The 18,158-nt window shown below is 38.6% G+C and overlaps 2 protein-coding genes across 5 annotated transcripts in view; one reads left to right on the top strand and one right to left on the bottom strand.

Moving 5' to 3' along the window:
* Positions 1 to 3,743: 3,743 nt before the first annotated feature.
* The window catches only part of LOC124414746 (RNA-binding protein 25), a 65,853-nt gene continuing 51,438 nt past the window's right edge, over positions 3,744 to 18,158 (bottom strand). Inside the window, exons 1-12 of one of the 2 annotated variants that reach the window (XM_046895797.1) lie at positions 11,876 to 12,099; positions 11,300 to 11,439; positions 10,842 to 11,196; positions 10,474 to 10,668; positions 10,255 to 10,370; positions 6,867 to 7,117; positions 6,158 to 6,767; positions 5,271 to 5,700; positions 4,948 to 5,178; positions 4,682 to 4,860; positions 4,437 to 4,583; positions 3,744 to 4,339 (exon numbers count right to left, since the gene is read on the bottom strand). In XM_046895797.1, the coding sequence (XP_046751753.1) occupies positions 4,247 to 4,339; positions 4,437 to 4,583; positions 4,682 to 4,860; positions 4,948 to 5,178; positions 5,271 to 5,700; positions 6,158 to 6,767; positions 6,867 to 7,117; positions 10,255 to 10,370; positions 10,474 to 10,668; positions 10,842 to 11,196; positions 11,300 to 11,407 (2,715 nt within the window). In that variant the 5' untranslated portion in view covers positions 11,408 to 11,439; positions 11,876 to 12,099 and the 3' untranslated portion in view covers positions 3,744 to 4,246. Of the gene's footprint in view, positions 4,340 to 4,436; positions 4,584 to 4,681; positions 4,861 to 4,947; positions 5,179 to 5,270; positions 5,701 to 6,157; positions 6,768 to 6,866; positions 7,118 to 10,254; positions 10,371 to 10,473; positions 10,669 to 10,841; positions 11,197 to 11,299; positions 11,440 to 11,875; positions 12,100 to 18,158 lie in introns of those variants that run through there. The other variant, XM_046895796.1, reaches the window with a different exon arrangement.
* Positions 12,507 to 16,603, top strand: LOC124414748 (zinc finger protein 300-like). 3 transcript variants are annotated; one of them, XM_046895802.1, is made up of 12 exons: positions 12,507 to 12,758; positions 13,218 to 13,447; positions 13,534 to 13,776; positions 13,870 to 14,061; positions 14,119 to 14,447; positions 14,529 to 14,770; positions 14,866 to 15,046; positions 15,148 to 15,385; positions 15,481 to 15,621; positions 15,714 to 15,833; positions 16,015 to 16,161; positions 16,243 to 16,603. In XM_046895802.1, exons 1-12 carry the CDS (start codon positions 12,668 to 12,670, stop codon positions 16,477 to 16,479), a joined length of 2,391 nt encoding a protein of 796 aa, XP_046751758.1. In that variant the 5' UTR covers positions 12,507 to 12,667; the 3' UTR covers positions 16,480 to 16,603. The 3 variants fall into 3 exon arrangements, with proteins under 3 accessions (XP_046751758.1, XP_046751756.1, XP_046751759.1); XM_046895800.1 differs by having other exon boundaries at positions 12,508 to 12,758; positions 13,215 to 13,447; XM_046895803.1 differs by lacking the exon at positions 12,507 to 12,758 and adding an exon at positions 12,826 to 13,078 and having other exon boundaries at positions 13,215 to 13,447.

Here is an 18,158-nt window from a genome sequence, read left to right as displayed (position 1 = left end):
AAACGTACCGAGATAAATAATGATAGAAAAAAAAAGAAGTTGCAAAGAGGGGCGGAAAAAATGTGTTATATACCCCACAGCGACTACTGTTTTTCTCCCTCAAGCGGAAGCGATGAAGATTCACGATTTATCTAACTGTTCGGATTCCCTCCATTATTCATATACCCGCGGTGGATCGGAGTTCCGTATTTTTTCCTCCCTCCGTATATCCTCGCCGTATTTTTTTTTTTTTTTTCATTTTATCCTGGTTCAACCGTCGATTACTCATCAAAGGTCAGAAAAATATCGAGTGTCCATTTCAGGAATTACGTTGCACCGGGATTCTCGGAGTTTACGATTGCACTTCAAGGTGTTGAAAAATTTTCACCCCCGTTTTGCGATTGTATGAAAATCGCCAAACACCGCGCGCATCGACGATTAGCCTACAGTTCCGATCGCCAATTTACCCGCAGGGTGATATTAACCGAGTGCAAATAAGACTGTATGTATCCATTTCCGCCTCCTGGTTGCTGCTGCTGCTGCTGCTGCCACCGTCGAGTATATTGCTCCAGCTCAAACAAGGATATAACGAGCCAACCGGTATCCACAGCCTCCGTTTAGTTTCCACAGATTGTAAGCGCGTGGAAGACCCTTCGGCTTTGCCCACGTGCACAACAGAACCTGAAGCTCTGTGCTGGCAGCTATCTATTCACTATTTGACGCAAATAATCGCGCGACTATCGATACCAACGCAATTAACCGTTCAAGTTCTGCGCACCCTTGGAAAGCACCGAATTAATTTCAAATCTGTCAAAGTACTAAACGGAATTTGATTTTTCCTTTTTTGCACTCAATTGAAACAATATTTTCCTCACGCAGAATAAAATTTTAAACCGACTAATCATTGACTTTTGAGCAATTACATTATTGTATCATTTTTTTATAGTTTATTTATTCATCGAATTGAATTTCGGGTGATTAGCGAAGCTCATTTGCTCGATAAGTAAATTCTCCTCAAATTATCTTTATTGTCAATTATAAAGTTATACTCGATTGAAAAAACCGTCAAACCAAACAGCGTAAAATAGGATTTTGAAGTCTTAAAAAGGGTGCAATAAAATGACACGTTTTTTATTTAAATTTGTCGTTCAGTTGCGTTTCTGATTTCATCGCTCGTTTGTTGCATAATTTTTTTTTTTTGTGTGACGAAACAAAGTTTTAAGCTACGTTTTAATTTTTTTTTTTTTTTTTTTTTTTTCTGCTCAAGATCGTCAGTACTTTGTACAAGAACGAGTTTGTTTAATCGACAGATTGAAAATTCCAGTCTTACTTTCGAAATTCCCTGAGATTTCCAGGAGTTTTCCAGGTTTCCCTGTGTGTACGAACTCTGTAAATATATCCTTGATTTCCCGACTGCCTAAATTCTTTTGTTAAATATTTTTCCTCCCCTTCATCTTACGTTTTTTTCACAAACAGAGTAAAAACCGCGCCGAGGGGGTTGAAACATCGGAAGAAACCTGGGTAATAAGACAACGCGATAAGACGTGACAAGGATCCCTCGCACATCGGCTAACAAGTCGAAAGAATCCTGCACTGTATCCTGGAGCCCTAGCTCGTTGCCAATTAGGTCTGATCGTGAGACCTCTGAACTTTTCTCTAATCTCTTTGCTAGCTTATAGCTGTCCGTTTGCGCTCAGTCGTGCGAACCTATCGTTGTTAAAGTGGACGGATTAGCCGGAAGCGATTTTCTCCCGTACAAGGTGCACACCCTCTACCATCCCCTCATTAATTCCCGTGCACCCCTGTCGTATGATCCCCAATCTACACGCAGGTTACGTCGCATAAATTTCACCCCGTGATGCACGCGCTCTAATTGATTCTCCGCTAAAACTATCTTCTTTTCTCTTACGTTTGTTTTTTTTCTACTCTTTTTTTTTTCTAGGGACGATTGATCCGGGGTGAAACGATTCGGTCGAGTCACTCTCATCTACCGCAGTCTCTCCGATAGAGGCGTAGAATAGTGTCACCGAAGTGAACGTTCTTTTCTATGTTTATACTCGCAATCCTCGTAGAACTTTTATCCTCTTTCGTCGCAGTTTTAACAACCAATTATAGTCTCAGCGTAAAAATTTCCTACACAATTTCCTTTTCATTTATTTTCAGACACTATATTAAAACGGAGTGCAGTTATACGTATATGCCATTCGTGTTCAGGGTGGCGGTAATTTTTCTCAAATAAAATTCCCTGCAGAATTTTCCCCTCAAAACATTCACGATTCTCTGAAGTTTGAAAACGATTTGTAACAAAATTATACCTTTTTCTCTATGGAATATCATATTTCCCTGAATATTTCTGGGTTTCCCGGTCTTTCGCCATCCTAAGTGTTGTATTTTTCATCGCGACAAATGTCACATCGGGCAATAGAAAATAAAAAAAAAAAAAAAATATTTCTCTTCAACTTGGAAACACGTGTCGTTATGCCCGTGTACTAGCAATTTCACGGGACTCTTTCTGGAATTTGACAAACAAGCTTTTGTTTTCAGTTTACTATAATTCATTGCTATAGATATAATTCGTTAAAAAACGTTCCATACGATTGTTACAATTGTTTCTTTTTCGGTATCATTTACTACTTCGAAATTTGAAACATTTACAAACTGAACTGAACTATCGAGGATTAAAAATGCGAAAATCCTAATACGTCGAAATCCTAGATACACGACGATAGCGATAAATATGATTAGCGGGTGGGAAATTATTAGATCTGTTCAGTTTGGCTGAAACGATATTCTCCGTTTATGGAAAGTCAAGAAAAAAATAAAAAGTTGAGAAATTCGTTATGTTGAAATGTAAAATTATGATTTAAAAGAATTTTGAAATGAATTGAAATGAATGAAGGAAAAATATATTTCATACAATTTGTAGATAATTAATCACCTGACGAACAAGATGATTTTTAAATGATTGAGATTGCAACAATATATTACGGGAATAATTTTATAATGAGCTAAAATTTGTAATAATGTAATGATAATAGTAATCGCATCACTTAGCAAGGATTCACTTTTGTCGTATCTTTCAAATCTTCGTTTCCTAAGACTGTTTTCCCCGATCCCGAAAGCTCATGTTTTAGTATTAGCAAGGACATCTGTCAGACGCTGGCTGAACTTCGGGGTGATCCTGATTTTACGAAGGATTGAAGGACGCTGACGCGCGTAATCCGATGAAAAGAAGAGAATATTGTCTATACTATTTACGAGAATAAAACAAATAAATTGTTTCAATACGGTTTTTTTAGAGCTGGTATGGAGGCGTTTATTATTTATCATGCGTATTCATTATTATCCATTCTGTATATATTGATAAATGATCGTTAGACTAAAAAACCTCCCGACTTTTAACTTCCTAATTATGAACTTTAAATTGGAACGTAATAAACACGATCGATTAAATAATGCTTGTGTACGAAACATGAAACTATCGTTTGACGTAGAAAAAAAGAAAACCATTTACGGATCATTAAACGTTTGAGTACGGACGGATAGCGTCTTATCTCTGTTGATTTCTCAAATTTTCTAGTAAATGAGAAAATTCGTAATCAAATTTATGATCTCTATGATTTCTAAGAAAATCTTTTACCTGTTTCGCATGATCACGAATTTGGTAAATACCGTATAGAACTAAAATCGATAAGAGTTTTACGAATATTCGCAAAAAAAAAAAAAAAAAAAAAAAAAAAAAAAAAAAAAAAGACAGATATGTAGGTAATATAACCGTATATAGGTGCAATTATGAATGATGATAATTACAAATTGTTATTATTATTATTTTTTTCAACGAATAAACCGCTACACATGTAGTCTCACACAAATTCGCCGGATTTTTTTGGCGATAATTAAAAAAAGTCGCTATAGGATTTGTTTTTTTCATTTTTCCGGACTAACAATATTGATAATATATTTCTATATATACGACGATTAAGTATTCGTGTGTAATGCAATACCTTTTTTCTTTTTTTCTTTTTCAATTATATCAATAAAAATTGTATCCAGAAATTATTTCAGAAGGAATTCTCCTCGTTCAGCTCTGCCGATTGAAGATTTCTATTCAATACTCGAGCAGAAGCATTAGTAGTATAGCCCTTCTGTCGACGTTGTTACGTGAACTTGACAATGAAGGTTGAAGACAAAAAAAAAAAAAAAAAAAAATAGAAGAAAACAAAGAGGAAGAACAACAACGATTCTGCTCAATTACAACATTCGCCCACTATTTAACTAGTCCCATTTTTTTAGCCTCAACTTCGTAGATCAGTAACCTCCACATTTTTACTACGAAAACTTCGGCCTCTTCGTCTAGCACCTGTAAGGAGATAGTTTTTTTTTTGTAATTTTTTTTTTTTTTTTAAATCCTCTTTAACAAATCAAAATTTGAAAAACGAAAATATTCCACTTCTCACCATTTGTACGTCATCCAGTATTCCCTGAGGAGAACTGCCCGCCATTACTTTGCTACAAATGAAGTCGACCAGCGTCGGTTCCGGCTCTCCAATATACTCGATGATTTTTTTGTTTATCCACGGTCGTATTCTCTTCTCCATTAGCATCTGAAAACAGATGTTTTTTTTTTTTTCAAACATGTTTAAAATTGAGATACCATTGTCGCACGCGATGTTCTTTGAATCGATTCAATTACACAACTCACATTGTCAATGACAGCCCAATCGAGCTGATAACCGAACAAAGCATTTTTGTCAGTTGGTATTTTGTCTATTAGTGATTTAATGTGCTTTCGTTTTTCCTCCTGACTCTTGGTGCTCTCTTCTTTACCACCAGCCTTGGACGCGTCCTCGGTACCTTTTTTCTTCTTCTCCTCGCCATAATCTACGACAAATGTAAAACAAACGGTCAAACATTTTTCTGGTCTTTGTTTTAAAACGACAATTTATTCCAACACCTAATTCGTCCTACCCAGAGGAACTAGTTTCCGTTTCTTCGTGTTGTTGGTACCGTCGTCGTCATCGTCATTGTTGAAAACGTCCTTAACATCTATCCGCCCCTTTTTCTTTGGCTGATTAGCCTGCTGAGGATTAGGATTTACAGCGGAACTTGGACTAGCCGGAGTTTTGTTTCCCGGAGTGTGATCAACTCCGCCACCTCCTTTCGCCCCTCCGCTGCCCATTGCAAAGGGTACAAAGTTTCCTGAAAGGATGCGAGATGCTCATGTGAGGATTATCAAGAGCCAAAATTTAACTGTGCCAAAATCGAATCGAGAATGATTTAGTATTTCTTACCGCCGCTCGACTTCTCCGGTTCACTGACAAGCGACATGCGAGAGTCTTCGTCATGATTAACGGGCAAAGATTGAGCAGTATTTGGCTGAGATTGCAAAGACGGTGAGTTGACTTTGTCCTTAATACTATCCCTGTCAACTTCACTGATGTCGTCGTCGTTTCCGTCGTCATTATCATCGCGATGATGATTCTGATGATGGCGATGATGACGTCTGTGGTGATGATGATGACGGGGAGGTGTCCTCGAAGGAGCCTCGGTAGGCGGGGCATCGTCAAAGTGAACACCGTCGTCACTGTCACTGTCGATCGGTTCCGTTTCAATCGGCGGCATCGAGGTCTCCTTTTCCTTTTTCACCGACTTGTCATCATCCTCGTCGATTATTGTTATTACAGGTTTAGGCTTGTACTGTTCCTCTCGCTCAGCTTTTAACTAGAAACAAAAAAGGACAGATTAAATGTCGTCACAATTGATACAAAACTGTTTAATAATGATTTACCAAACAAACAATTCGGTCGAATAACTGTAGACAGAAATATCATATAACAAAGATTTGTTTGTGCAACTGAATGAACTAATATTTGTTTGACACAGTCGTTACATTAAAATCAGTCAAGCGACGCGATTTTTTCATTTAGAAATTTTTCAATCATTGGATTTCTTTCAAAGTCATAAATACTTGTGCTACTGTAGCTGAAACTGGTGATTTTAAAGAAAAAGTTTTCGAATTAAAGGAATATTGTTTAAACTAACTTCCACTGGATCAACTTCAGTCACATTTTCAAACCTTCGTTACATCATATTTCTCACTTGACAGCTTTTTGACTGGACTGGAAACTGTGCGTGTGTTGCATCCTTAAACGTAGCATAAATCAATCGGTTCCTTTACCCTCTCAAATTCAGCAGCCGGATCTGTGTAGGTCGAATCGGCATAGAGCTTGTCTCTGAGGCGCTGGAGCTCCTGGCGTTCGGCGCAACGATCACGAGAGTCAGCTTCGGCCTCAAGAGCGCGCTCCTCAAGACGTCGTGACAATTCTTTGCTCTTATAGTATTTAGTGTCGTCGCGATCGTCGTCGTAATCCTCCAAAAATTCTTTTAGTCGTTTCGCCTCTCTCTCCCTCGCCTCTTGCTTCGCCCTATGTTTCTCCGCCTCCTTTTCCCACTCCTTCTGCTTCCTGCGTTCCCTAGTTTCCCAGGCGCGCAACCGTTCCTGATAAGCTGCCTCCTTCTCCCTTGCTCGTCTCTCGTTCTTTTTCCTTTCCTTGGCCTCCTCCTCTTCTTCTCTCTCCCGCAATATTTCCCTTTCGCTTTTTCGCGCCTCCTCCCTCTCTCGCTCTCTCTCCCTTTCTCTGTTGTCTCTGTCCCTTTCTCGATCCCTGTCTCTCTCCCTTTCTCGGTCTCTATCTCTGTCCCGCTCTCGCTCCCTTTCGCGATCCCTGTCTCTATCCCGTTCTCGCTCGCTTCTTTGACGCTCTCTTTCCCTGTCGCGTTCCTTCGATCTGTAAATTGATTGGCAAGAACGGAGTTAGCTTTGTGAATTGAGAAAAAGAAAAAAAAAAAGGTAACAAATGCTCTGATTTATAAAATATCAATTTTACCTGGACTTTGAACGACGTTTGTCTCTCCTACTGCTGGCGCTGCTGCTGCTGCGACCTTTTGAAACAGCAGAACCAGATCCACCGGTCGGAGGTGTGGAGGGACTGCCAGGTTCCAATCCGTCATGATCATCCTTGTTGTTCCCAGCCTCTTCTTCTTTCCTGTCCTTGCGTTCCTTCTCTCGTTTCTCCCTTTCCTCCTTTTCGACAGCTTCCCGCTTTCGCTTCACTTGAGCCTTCTCCTCTTCCTGCTTCTATAAAACACAACGAAAGAAAAACGGCTGAGTTTTTGAAGCCAGAACAAATCTTTAGAATTCCGTGTTGTTAGAGAAAAAAAAGATCAAAAAAAAAAAAAAAAAAAAATTATTCGAAAAAAAAAACTAGAAAATTAGCAATCGCGTTTTATTTTTCTCTTTAATTTTTTCGTTTCGCCAGGAAAGGCAAATACCGCTGTACATTAGATAAATTATAAACTGACAATTATTTATCCACCCGTAAAGAACCATTAGCGAAAATACGTGCCCAGAAATTTAACCGTAGAACCCGGCAGCACATGTATTTGAATATAAAGACAAGATTACGGTCCTTCAAGGGTTGATTTTTTCAGCGATTGCTAATTTGTTTTTATGTACAGTAATGAATAAATATCATATTATACATATATATATATATATCTATATATATAAATATTGTAAGAATTTTTTCGTGTCGATGAGGTATACTCACTCCGCTGGAGCCTGCTGAACTCACGGCATCTTAACACGATATCTCGTTAACATATCAAGTACCTAAGTGCAGGTACAAACTTTTGGAGACAACAATTTGTGAGATACTAAACTTACGATAAATCTTACAATCTAAGCCTTCTTTCTCTTTATCTGTATGCTCTATTTTTATTTTCAATTATCTGTTTGTACTTTTACCATATATCCCAAGAAAATAACGCAACAATATAAAATGACACCCAATGTACTCACAACATTGCATATGTGCCAGTTTGACTATTTCAATACTTTCTACACAATAATCATTGCAGTATCAAAGAGGGTGATAATAAAAATAAATGCTAGCTGACTAACATTTAGAGAATATTTTCATTTTTTGAGTATTTACAGGTAAATGATATGTAATAATTGAAATAAAATAATTATGTATTAGAATAAAATTTTGATATACCGATCAGAAGCTGAGTTGTCGCAATGAAGAGAACCATCCGTCAAAACGTCAATCATTTGATTTTGCTCTGTATCTGTCGATCAGTGACTCTGTGTCTCACGACTCTTTTTCTCAACACTGAATCCTTCTCTGGCTATTGGCTATACGCGGCAGCTGATGCAGCAAACTGTTGGATATCAAATGCACAATAGTTTGCCCACCCCCGTAACGCCCCCAATCTCTTACCCTATCAACGCCGTTCTTAAATTAATTTATCAACATTTTTTTTTTCCTTTTTTTTTTTTGCTCTTTTCCACCTTTCTTTAACACATAGGGAGAGACCAATCGATCATGGGTTACTGTTTGGTTAGTTGCACCAATCTTATCTTGACGAAAAACTGTAAATTACTATTGAATATTTTTTTTTTTTTTGTAAAAGCTTATACATTGAAACAGAATATTGTCGTCACAGATTAGAAAGTACTTTCAAGTCTTTTAAGTTTGTCTTTATTGTTAGAATAATTAGAAAAAATGAATACTAAGACCGTCGATTAATTTGCTTAGAATGACGGCAAACTATCCGCGCATCCATACAATAACCCAAAATATTAGGCTAACGATAAGAAGACAGTAATTGTGCGAGGAGATGATGATATGGATATGATGAATAGCGGTGGAATTTGGATTTATGGGGGGAAAAACACGCGAGAATTGAATATTTTAGGATAAGGCTTGCAGGGATTGGCTAACAGAAAAACTACGAGAACCGAATGATTCTGTGGTGATTCATGGTTGTGTACTTTTACTCACGGTGTGAAGTTGACACGGTCGGTCAGTGTGGCGGTACCGAAGAACGTAGGAGCGCGTACCTAGGTACTACGTACATGTCTGATCGCAACGTTGACAGAAGCTGTTTACACAAAATAAAGACAACAACTGAACAGTCGCCACTTTGATGATAGAGAATTATTGTCAAATGAGATTTTTTTTTTTTTTTTTTACAATATTTATAGTAAGAGAACAAGTAATTGAGACAAAACTCTTCAGTTCGATTCGTTCCCAAAGCTTGTATCCATCCATAGACTGATACAAAAATTGTGGATAGAGAGAGAAATAGAGAAGAAAAAAACAGGACAAATTATATCAAAACTGAATATAAAAAAGAAATAATAACATTTCACGCGACTATAAAACAGGTGATTAAAATTAATTTCAATCCGTGTCGATTCAAAGATTTTTCTGTATTATATTTTGAATTATTTACCTATTTTCAATCTACAAGTTCAATAAAAATGTGCAAAAGTCTATGCTAGAATTCAGCTAAGACTGGCGCGCTAAGTTTAGCTTATCTCGTCTACGAGACGATCACATGTTGGATTTTTTAGCTGGTTTTAGTTTTCTTTTCTTTTTTTTTTTTAATTTTTTTTCATCATGGTTTGTTTTTTGTTTGGATATGCACTGACTTACCGACGAGGCTGAGGCTGCCTGCGAAAATACGAGGGCTGTGCTGTGATTAGCTCCCTTCAGAGCCAATGAATGAGCGAGTAAGAGGGTGGTCCCCACACACAGCATTCCTAGACGTACGTGTGCTTTTGCTGTGTGCGACGCACGCTGCCTGTCATTATAATATACAGCAACGAGTCACGGCTCCATTTATTCAGAGCTAACGTACCACGCATTCATTCCATACATCAATTAAAAGATTTACTTAATTACTCACGAAAATGAAAAATAAACCAACTCTCCGATATCATTGATATTCAATTTATTCACCCACTCGCGCCAAATTTCAGTCAATCAATCGCTCAACTATTAACTCGTCTCTGTTTCCATTGAACTTGGGTACTGCGCGTGAAATAATCAGCCGGGGGAATGTAATCTTCGTTTTCTTTTTCTTTTGCTTCCTTTATACTTTGACATCAGATCACACATAATTCATTGTTTTATTTTCAGATGAAGCCCAATACTTCATCGCTATTCAAATATCTATAATTTTGTTCCACCGATCAATACCAAATGCTAAGGGCACGCAGAAATATAATTTCGACTGGATATTTCCGAATTCTGAATGTTTCCTTCTGAATATACTTATATGCACCTTTCTACACAGTCATATCACTTTCATTTCATCAAAATCACGCATTACCAAAGAGTGGTCAATTTGTGGAGCAAACAAGCAAGAGATCAGGATACGACAGGCTTGGGATCGTTACTTGCAACAATAATTCTTAATTACCTTCATGACTTCCCGAAACTTGCCAATTTCCCTCGTTATCAGGTCCCGCTTGCTTTCTTCTATTTCCGCGTCGTCAAGATTTAACGATTTTGCCACCATTTTCGTTTGATGCTCCTCTGAACAGTCAAAACAGTGTTAGTTCAAATATTTCTAAACAACTGGTGACGTGATGCCGATCTTTATATGAAGCAGACAATTAAATTCCGAGTAATTCATCACCTGGGGCAACTTGAGCCATTTCAAGTTCTGTCGCATGCTCGGAAATGATTTGGGAGATGCGAGTGGTTGCATCCGCATCCATGACCCTCATTCCCTCGTCCATGTAATCGTCACCCTCTTCACCGTCCAGACCTTCACTAGGAGTCTCATCTTGCAGTGGTGATTGTCCACCTCGTAATTTCTTTCGCCTTTCAGCTGTGAATCGGTATTATTCGATTTTGTCAATAAAACATCCAAACATTGAGCAAAAGGTTTCAAACACATAGTCAAATAAGTGATTTGAACTTGGGAATCAAACATTTAACAGTTCCAAAGAATTTCACGGTGTGTAAAGACGCGAAACAAATATTTCAGCAACTTTTCCGCACCTTTGAACTGGTCCAAGACAACCTTAGTCTTGGCGTCAACTTTGACGACTAATTTTTTAGTTCCAATTTCCATATCGTGAAGCAGTCTGACAGCCCTGAGTCCAGCATCTGGTCCAGCATATTCGCAGAATCCAAATGCTTGGACTCGTTTCCAGGAGAGAACATGACCGCATGCACCTAGTATATGACGTATCATAACATCGGGTGCTCTGTCCATAATGTTACCAACGAAAACGGTCACTGGAGGTCCCGTTTCTCTCTCCCGCCGACGATTATTGTCGTGCCGGTTTGGATTTCGAGCATAACGAACGGCAGGTGCAGAGGTCTGCATCGCAGAAACTGGTGTCGGAATCATCTATATAAGATTTGAGAAAAAATCGTGACGTATAAATATTAATGAATCAACACAAAAATGTGTAGAAATTAGTTTGAGGCCTTTAATGGATTTACAAACTTACATGAGGCATTGGCATAACACTTCCAATTATAGGTGGCGGAGCACCGACCATATAGGGCATCGGTGGCATGCCTGGGATACCCATAGGCGGTTGCCCTGGGTACGACATTTTCCAGCGTAACCGATCAGGTTGTGCGTCAGCTGAAATGGATAGACTCTACTGTTATTGCAGTTGTTATGGTCATAATAATTGGTAAATATTTAGCATCGGCTGCATTGGTCGATAAGTACAATTGATAAATTGATCTCTTTAAGCAAAACTTGTTAGCTTCACTCAATCAAACGTAGCAGATAGTTGTATTCAAGTGAAGGTCGATGCATGAGGAGACGGTTGTCGAGGCAAGTATGTGGTGATAATGGATGCAGTAAAAATTTAGGAGGATGAAAATACGTGGAGAACGAAGAAAGTCGTGAGATGAAAGTGAAAAGTGTATTTAGTACACGAATGTATGCTAAAATAGTAAAACTAGGGGGCGGTATTACGTAGAGCAATGCCAGACATAAAAATCAATGGAGGACCAGCGACAACCTAACCACGAAATTAGACAGTGTAATGAAATTATTTCTGTCAACTTACCGCTTCAAGTTATCGACTATTATTAATAATATAGGTATTTATCATCACCGTAGAAATAAACTATATTCAGCAAGTTACGTCATATCAATAAAACTGGCGATATGGAGATACAAACTTTACCGAACTTCACCACACTGGCAATTATCACAGTCGTCGACCATTGTGGCTTTTAATTCAACGATCTAGATGGCTGTGAAATATGTCTATAGCTCTGAAGTGAGCGCGACTCCCGCCGGCTGTTGAGCAATTTTTCGGTATGGCAATGGCATAAGCAGTTTAAGCAGTCGGCGTGGCTAGAGGAGGGGGGGCTGACGACGGTTGAGTCATAAACCAAACAACATCAATAGACGGCAGCCTCATCCAAGCAAGCCACTTGAACATCACACGAATGAAAAACACGCGGAAGGCAGTTCTCTTTGTTATATTTTATTCGATGGCGTAAGGCAGCTGCTGCCAATCGTCGTATCGCCATAATTTCATTCTTCCGTACGTATATATATATACGTTTTGAATTGTTGATGAGTGAAAATATGCAGAATTTGAATACCTATCGTATAATCGCTGTGACGATAATGCTACTTTGATAATTATATTGCGAAGATATAAGAGGCGAATCGGACGCCGCCATTTTGTCATCACTCTTGTACGGTCGTCGGTTTTCGCTTCTATCGTCACTGCATTTCTATTTGGTTTAGCAGAGGGACGGCCAGGGGACTTTTCGAGAGAATTTTCGTTCGATAGTCGAATCACGGGACTGACTGCTGGCGTCTTTCTCTGATCATGGGGATGTAAATGGTGTGCTGCCCACAAGGAGGAGGAGGTTGTTTCTCTGATATTTTTGGTCGCTGCCAATCTCTGGGGTTGACGAGAACTAAAGTTACAAGTCAGTGCTGGCAACTTTTTATATCTTCATTATAAACTTGCATGTAATTTAACGAAGCTAAATATATTTTTTCGCACGAAATTTACTCCTCTAACACCACGTACTTCACCCGATATGTATAAGTCTTTCGATCGTAGGGTTATTTCGTGCTCTACGTTGCACTTTGCGATTCCAGTTTCTCGCTTTACTCGCTTATTTACACTAATCAATATGAAAAACCCGAATAACCTCAATGCGTTCCACTTCCTAATACCTCGTTATTTATCAAAGGTAGAAATAAAAAATATCACCGAAATGAACCGCACCTTGACTGAAGTCAGGTTAGCTAAAATTTTCCTAATATTACATATTTCCTCAGTTTCATTTAACGATACCGATTTATTCCTAAAGAATTATACACAATTTGATACTCCTTATGCGTTAAATTAAATTTTATATCTCCTCTACGCTTTTTAGCAGCATCAATGATGACAGCCGATGGGGAAAAAGATTGTACACACTGTTTGATATGCAACAGCAAAGTTGGAGTATCGACAAGAAACAGTGTACGAATATTTGGATCGACGTCAGTCGGGTCTACAGAGAAGCCTTTAGTGGATACGATATGTTCCGTACTCGATGTAGAATTAACCGAAGATACGGCGCATTCTCTTGTTATGTGTAAAAAGTGCTACAAGTTATTTAACGAGGTGAGTATAATTAAGCGATGTTAAACATAAACAATATATTAGTGAGGAGGTCTTTCAATGATTAAAATTATTTATATTTACTACAGATTGATGAACTAGAAGGCAGACTAGCAGAAGTAAAGTTGGAAATATTTACCAATTACAAAAGAACAATTGGGAAAGTGTCAAATATAATTTATCCAGAGGAAGAAGATTTTAATGACCATGATTACGTTGAAAATCCTGAAACACAGAGCTCTGAGTCACCGGAGAAGATTAAAGTCAACCAGAAATTGAAGAAGAAAGATATCAGCGTGAAAAAAATTCTCGACAATGACGACGTGGATAAGGTATGCGATAACAGATGCGAATTAAATTCTTGTTTGTATTTTAAAAAGGAGAATTCTATTCTTCTTTGAAAACCAATTGTTTTGTACTCGCAGGACGATGAGACGTCCAAAGATAATCTGGGAGATTTTGGAAGCGAGGATTTGACGACCGATCAATGCAGCGAGGTCGACCCTATAGCCATAAAGACTGAAAGTGAGGAGAATAGTGAGAATACGGAAGGGCGCAAAGCTAGTTCGAAAAAAGGCAAAAACATCAACAAGTCTTCAGAGTCTGTTCAAGAGCCGGTAAGCGATCGATGAATTGAATCACTGGTTTAGTTTTTTTATCGAGTATATTTTTAGATGGTGGTAAGAGTCGGCAGTGTTTACACGTGTTTACTGTGTACAAATGACGATGAACGAGGGACTGGTGACGCGAAATCAATCATGACGCATTTGAAAAATGTACACGACGCGCGTTTGTACATCTGCGACATATGCAGCATGGAATTTCGAAAACGGAACGAGCTTTCGGTTCACCTTGATGATCACGTAGCAAACGAGGAAGGAGACTTTCAGTGCGAGGTCTGCAATAGAATATTCAGCAATTTACGGCTCTTCAGGATACACAAACGAATTCATTATCCTCAATCTAAATCTTGGCCCTGTGAAACATGCGGAAAAAGATACAGGTCAGATCTTTTTATTTTTTCGCGTAAGCCTGCACAATTTTACTCTACACCCTTTTTACTTTATCTTCAATTCGTTTACAGTTCGAGAAATTTACTTGAGGAGCACATCAACACTCACACTGGAGTTCGTCCTTATGTATGTGAAACTTGTGGCAAAGATTTTGCCTCAAAATACACTTACAAGGCGCACGTAAAGACTCATGAAGTACGGCCAAGGCCTTTTGAGTGCAGCCAGTGTAGCAAGTCATTTTTGAGCCAGCAGAACCTCACTCAGCACGAACGAACGCATAATGGAGTAAAGGAGTACGTCTGTCATCAATGCGGTGAGTTTGAGCAAAAAATAAGACTGACGTTTCTTACGAAATACCAAAAGTTCAACGGTTCCAATAACTATTGACCTGATTTCATTTGTCATCAGGAAAAGCGTTCGGCTCACCGCATAATCTCGAGGTTCACAATATAGTCCACACCGGTTATAAGCCATACACATGTAGAATATGTAATAAAGCTTTTGCTCGCAAGGCGGAGATACGGGATCACGAGAGAACACATACCGGAGAAAAACCATACCAGTGTGAATTCTGTGGAGCAACGTTCAGGTGATTATTAATGAAAGGAATCGGTTCGGAGATTTTACTTTCACTTAGAGAAATGTGGAGAGGAAATAATCACGAGCTTCATAATTGAATTTCGTTTTCAGTCAAAGGTCGAATCTGCAGTCTCACAAACGTGCAACGCACTATAACGACAAAAGATACAAGTGTAACGATTGTGGGAAAGGATTTAAACGACGTAGGCTTTTGGATTATCATATCAAAGCAGCTCACACAGGAGAAAGACCGTTTAAATGCCCGACTTGTACAGCGACGTTTGTTTATCCTGAACATTTTAAGAAGCATATGCGCATCCATACAGGCGAAAAACCCTATCTCTGCGAAGTGAGTTATTCAGTCAGCGCATCACTGCTCTTTTTATTTCAATAGCCTAATATTCATTTTGACATGATTACAAAATTCCAAATGACCCTTTTCAGGTGTGTGGAAAAGCCTTTAACAGTAGGGACAACAGAAATGCGCATCGATTTATACACAGCGATAAAAAACCGTATGAATGTTTAGTGTGTGGAATGGGATTCATGAGAAAACCTTTGCTTTACACCCACATGCAAACACAGGTAGAAAATAAATTAATCTATATTCTTTCGGGTATTTTGAAAAATGAAAAACCTTTCGCGTTAATTACATCTGACATTTTTCCTCCACTCAGGGGCATTTGAACGATACGATTGTCGTGAATCAACCGCGATTAACAACAGATGACGACCAAGTTATTACTTTACCCGATGCCGATGTGGAACTCTTGATGGAAGGCGATGACAATGAGCAGGTGTGCTTTTTTATCTTTATAAATTATTTATCTTTATTTGACTTCTTCATTTCATTCCTAATCCATCGTCCATTAATATCTTCCTGATTTCCTATCCTGACCTAAAAACAACTACCCCTTTACTTTATAGTTTTGATAATAAGATGAGACTGATCCATGCAACTTTGCTTCCGTGACGCAGGAGACAGAATTGTATATAACCGAATTGAAAGATCACGTGATCATACAAGACGGTCCTCAGATATATCAGGACGAAAATGTTTTGAGCATTCCATCGGAAGAGAATATTGCTGAAGAGGCAGTTGAGCACCTTGTCGTTGACGGGCAGGTAATAAAAGACTTATGATTCGAAATGAAAGCTTAAATCGTATTGAATGATGAAACACGATTGAATTTCTTCTTTTCATAGATTGATTTCGCTGAGAGTGACGTAATGGGATGCAAAACCGAGGCAGCCGAACATATCGAGGAAGTTTACAGTTACAACGACGGTGAAGATGGTCCCACCATAGTTGTACCCACCACTGCGGAGTACGACGAGATGGCGGAGGATAATAAAAATTCCGTTCGGCTGGTCCAAATCAGAATCCCGGCTTCAGCGGCCGACGATGGTCGGAATTGGTTGAACTTAGTACAAAATACATGAAGAATGTAAATTAACTTTTATAGTACGGCGGCGAATTAAAATTGCAATGTCAATAAACTGATATAAATGTTCTTTTAAAACAAAGATAATATACCACTATCAAAATAAATCGCTTCAAACAATATTGTAAAGTTTCTTTTTCATTCAAAGCCTTCATCCGGAGTTAAAGCGACAAGAAAATTCTTTATTACCGATAGGAAAGTCGGAAACTACTTAAAACGAACCTCCGTTCACCTCCGTTGTTCTGTCCTGAAATATTGCACTGTACTATCTGTAATCTTGAACGAAATTTACTCCATCAATTGCCGGTAAACTAGCTTTTCTTTCATCGTCCGATAAACCGATGATCATGTTTTGGTAACTCGCATGCCAATATTGAAAGACATGTTTTAATAATTACTGATTATGAATATTATCAACTTGTATCAATACTTGAACCTTCAATCATTAGCTCTTGTCACAAACATCGTCTTTATATTAATTTTAATGTAGAATCTGGTATCCCGATAATTTTCGTTCTACAATACGGTTTGTAAAATCAAATATCGAAGGATAGGTAGTTTAAAGCTAAGAGTTCGACATTGAAATCTGTAAAAATGATAATTGGGATCCAAAAAAGAGGTGTATTTAATCATAAGCAACATGGCATCGAAAAGATAGTAAAAGGTTTTAGCTTTAGAAAAGGTTTATGAGTATCAAGGTACGGTAAACCAGGTGCAAACTGTCAGTTTCATATTTTGTAACATTAAATCGGTATAGAAAAAAAAAACGAGAGTGACAAATGAGTTTTATAATTAAATAAGATTCACTTGTAAGTTCCGATATAGCAGATGTTGACTTTCAATAAACATACGTGGATATTCGCGAATGGTATTCGAATCGAAACTATATAAGGGAGTATATAACGAAGGGTTCGGTGAAATAGCATAGCTAGGGTATGAAAAACGTGTTGAGAAATCCGAAGAAGAAGAAGAAAGAGAAGGAGAATGAGAAAAGGAGCGAAGTGCGGAAGGTTGGTAGGGTGAGTTTCTATTCAGTGATCAATTATGCCGAAGGATGCCTTTATGCCTTTTGGACGGGTAAGAGACTCGCGTTGGCGGGCGTCTCTATAAGTTAAATTGAGCGTGAGTAATAATCAAACCTTGGGAAATTTCATGTCACCTCTTAATGTCTTTTGCGATGGCGTCGCCGGCTTCTTTGAAGAGTTCGAAGATCTTTAAGACTTTTGGACTTTCCTCTCTCTACTGCCGGCGGAATTATTATCCGGGGAAGCGTATTATTCGCCCTTATGCCCTTATTATCGAGCCCCGGATGTATAGAAATTATCCAGATAGATCCGCAGGCAGCGCATCGCTCTTCAAATCGAGGAAGAATCTTCCCGCCCAGTCTTATTCCACTTCAACGGCTCCCACGTCTTCAACAATGAGCAAATTCTGGTCTGCGGACATAATACGCGACTAATGATCAAACCACAATCGCGGTCACCGAGCACATCAACCCTTCGCTTCGCCACAATCCGGTTGTCTCCTCGAAACTGGTCATAATTAGCGAAAACTATAGAGAAACCGAGTGCGGCTGAAACGTTTGAAATTTAAATCTTATAGAGAGAAGCAGAAACTTCTTGTACCTTTGGATGCTGCAGGATACCGCGAATTACGAAATTTAATGAGCTTAAAAGT

This window comes from Diprion similis, chromosome 14 (genome assembly GCF_021155765.1).
Source record: "Diprion similis isolate iyDipSimi1 chromosome 14, iyDipSimi1.1, whole genome shotgun sequence".
Taxonomy (NCBI): domain Eukaryota; kingdom Metazoa; phylum Arthropoda; class Insecta; order Hymenoptera; family Diprionidae; genus Diprion; species Diprion similis.
This window is presented reverse-complemented; position numbering and strand designations above follow the sequence as displayed.

Bases quoted from the DNA above. Each gene is read 5' to 3' on its own strand.
- LOC124414748 (XM_046895800.1), top strand. From the start codon at position 12,668: ATGGTGTGCTGCCCACAAGGAGGAGGAGGTTGTTTCTCTGATATTTTT. The intron at 15,047-15,147 runs GTGATTATTAAT...TTTCGTTTTCAG, and splicing joins TTCTGTGGAGCAACGTTCAG to TCAAAGGTCGAATCTGCAGT. The intron at 16,162-16,242 runs GTAATAAAAGAC...TTCTTTTCATAG, and splicing joins ACCTTGTCGTTGACGGGCAG to ATTGATTTCGCTGAGAGTGA.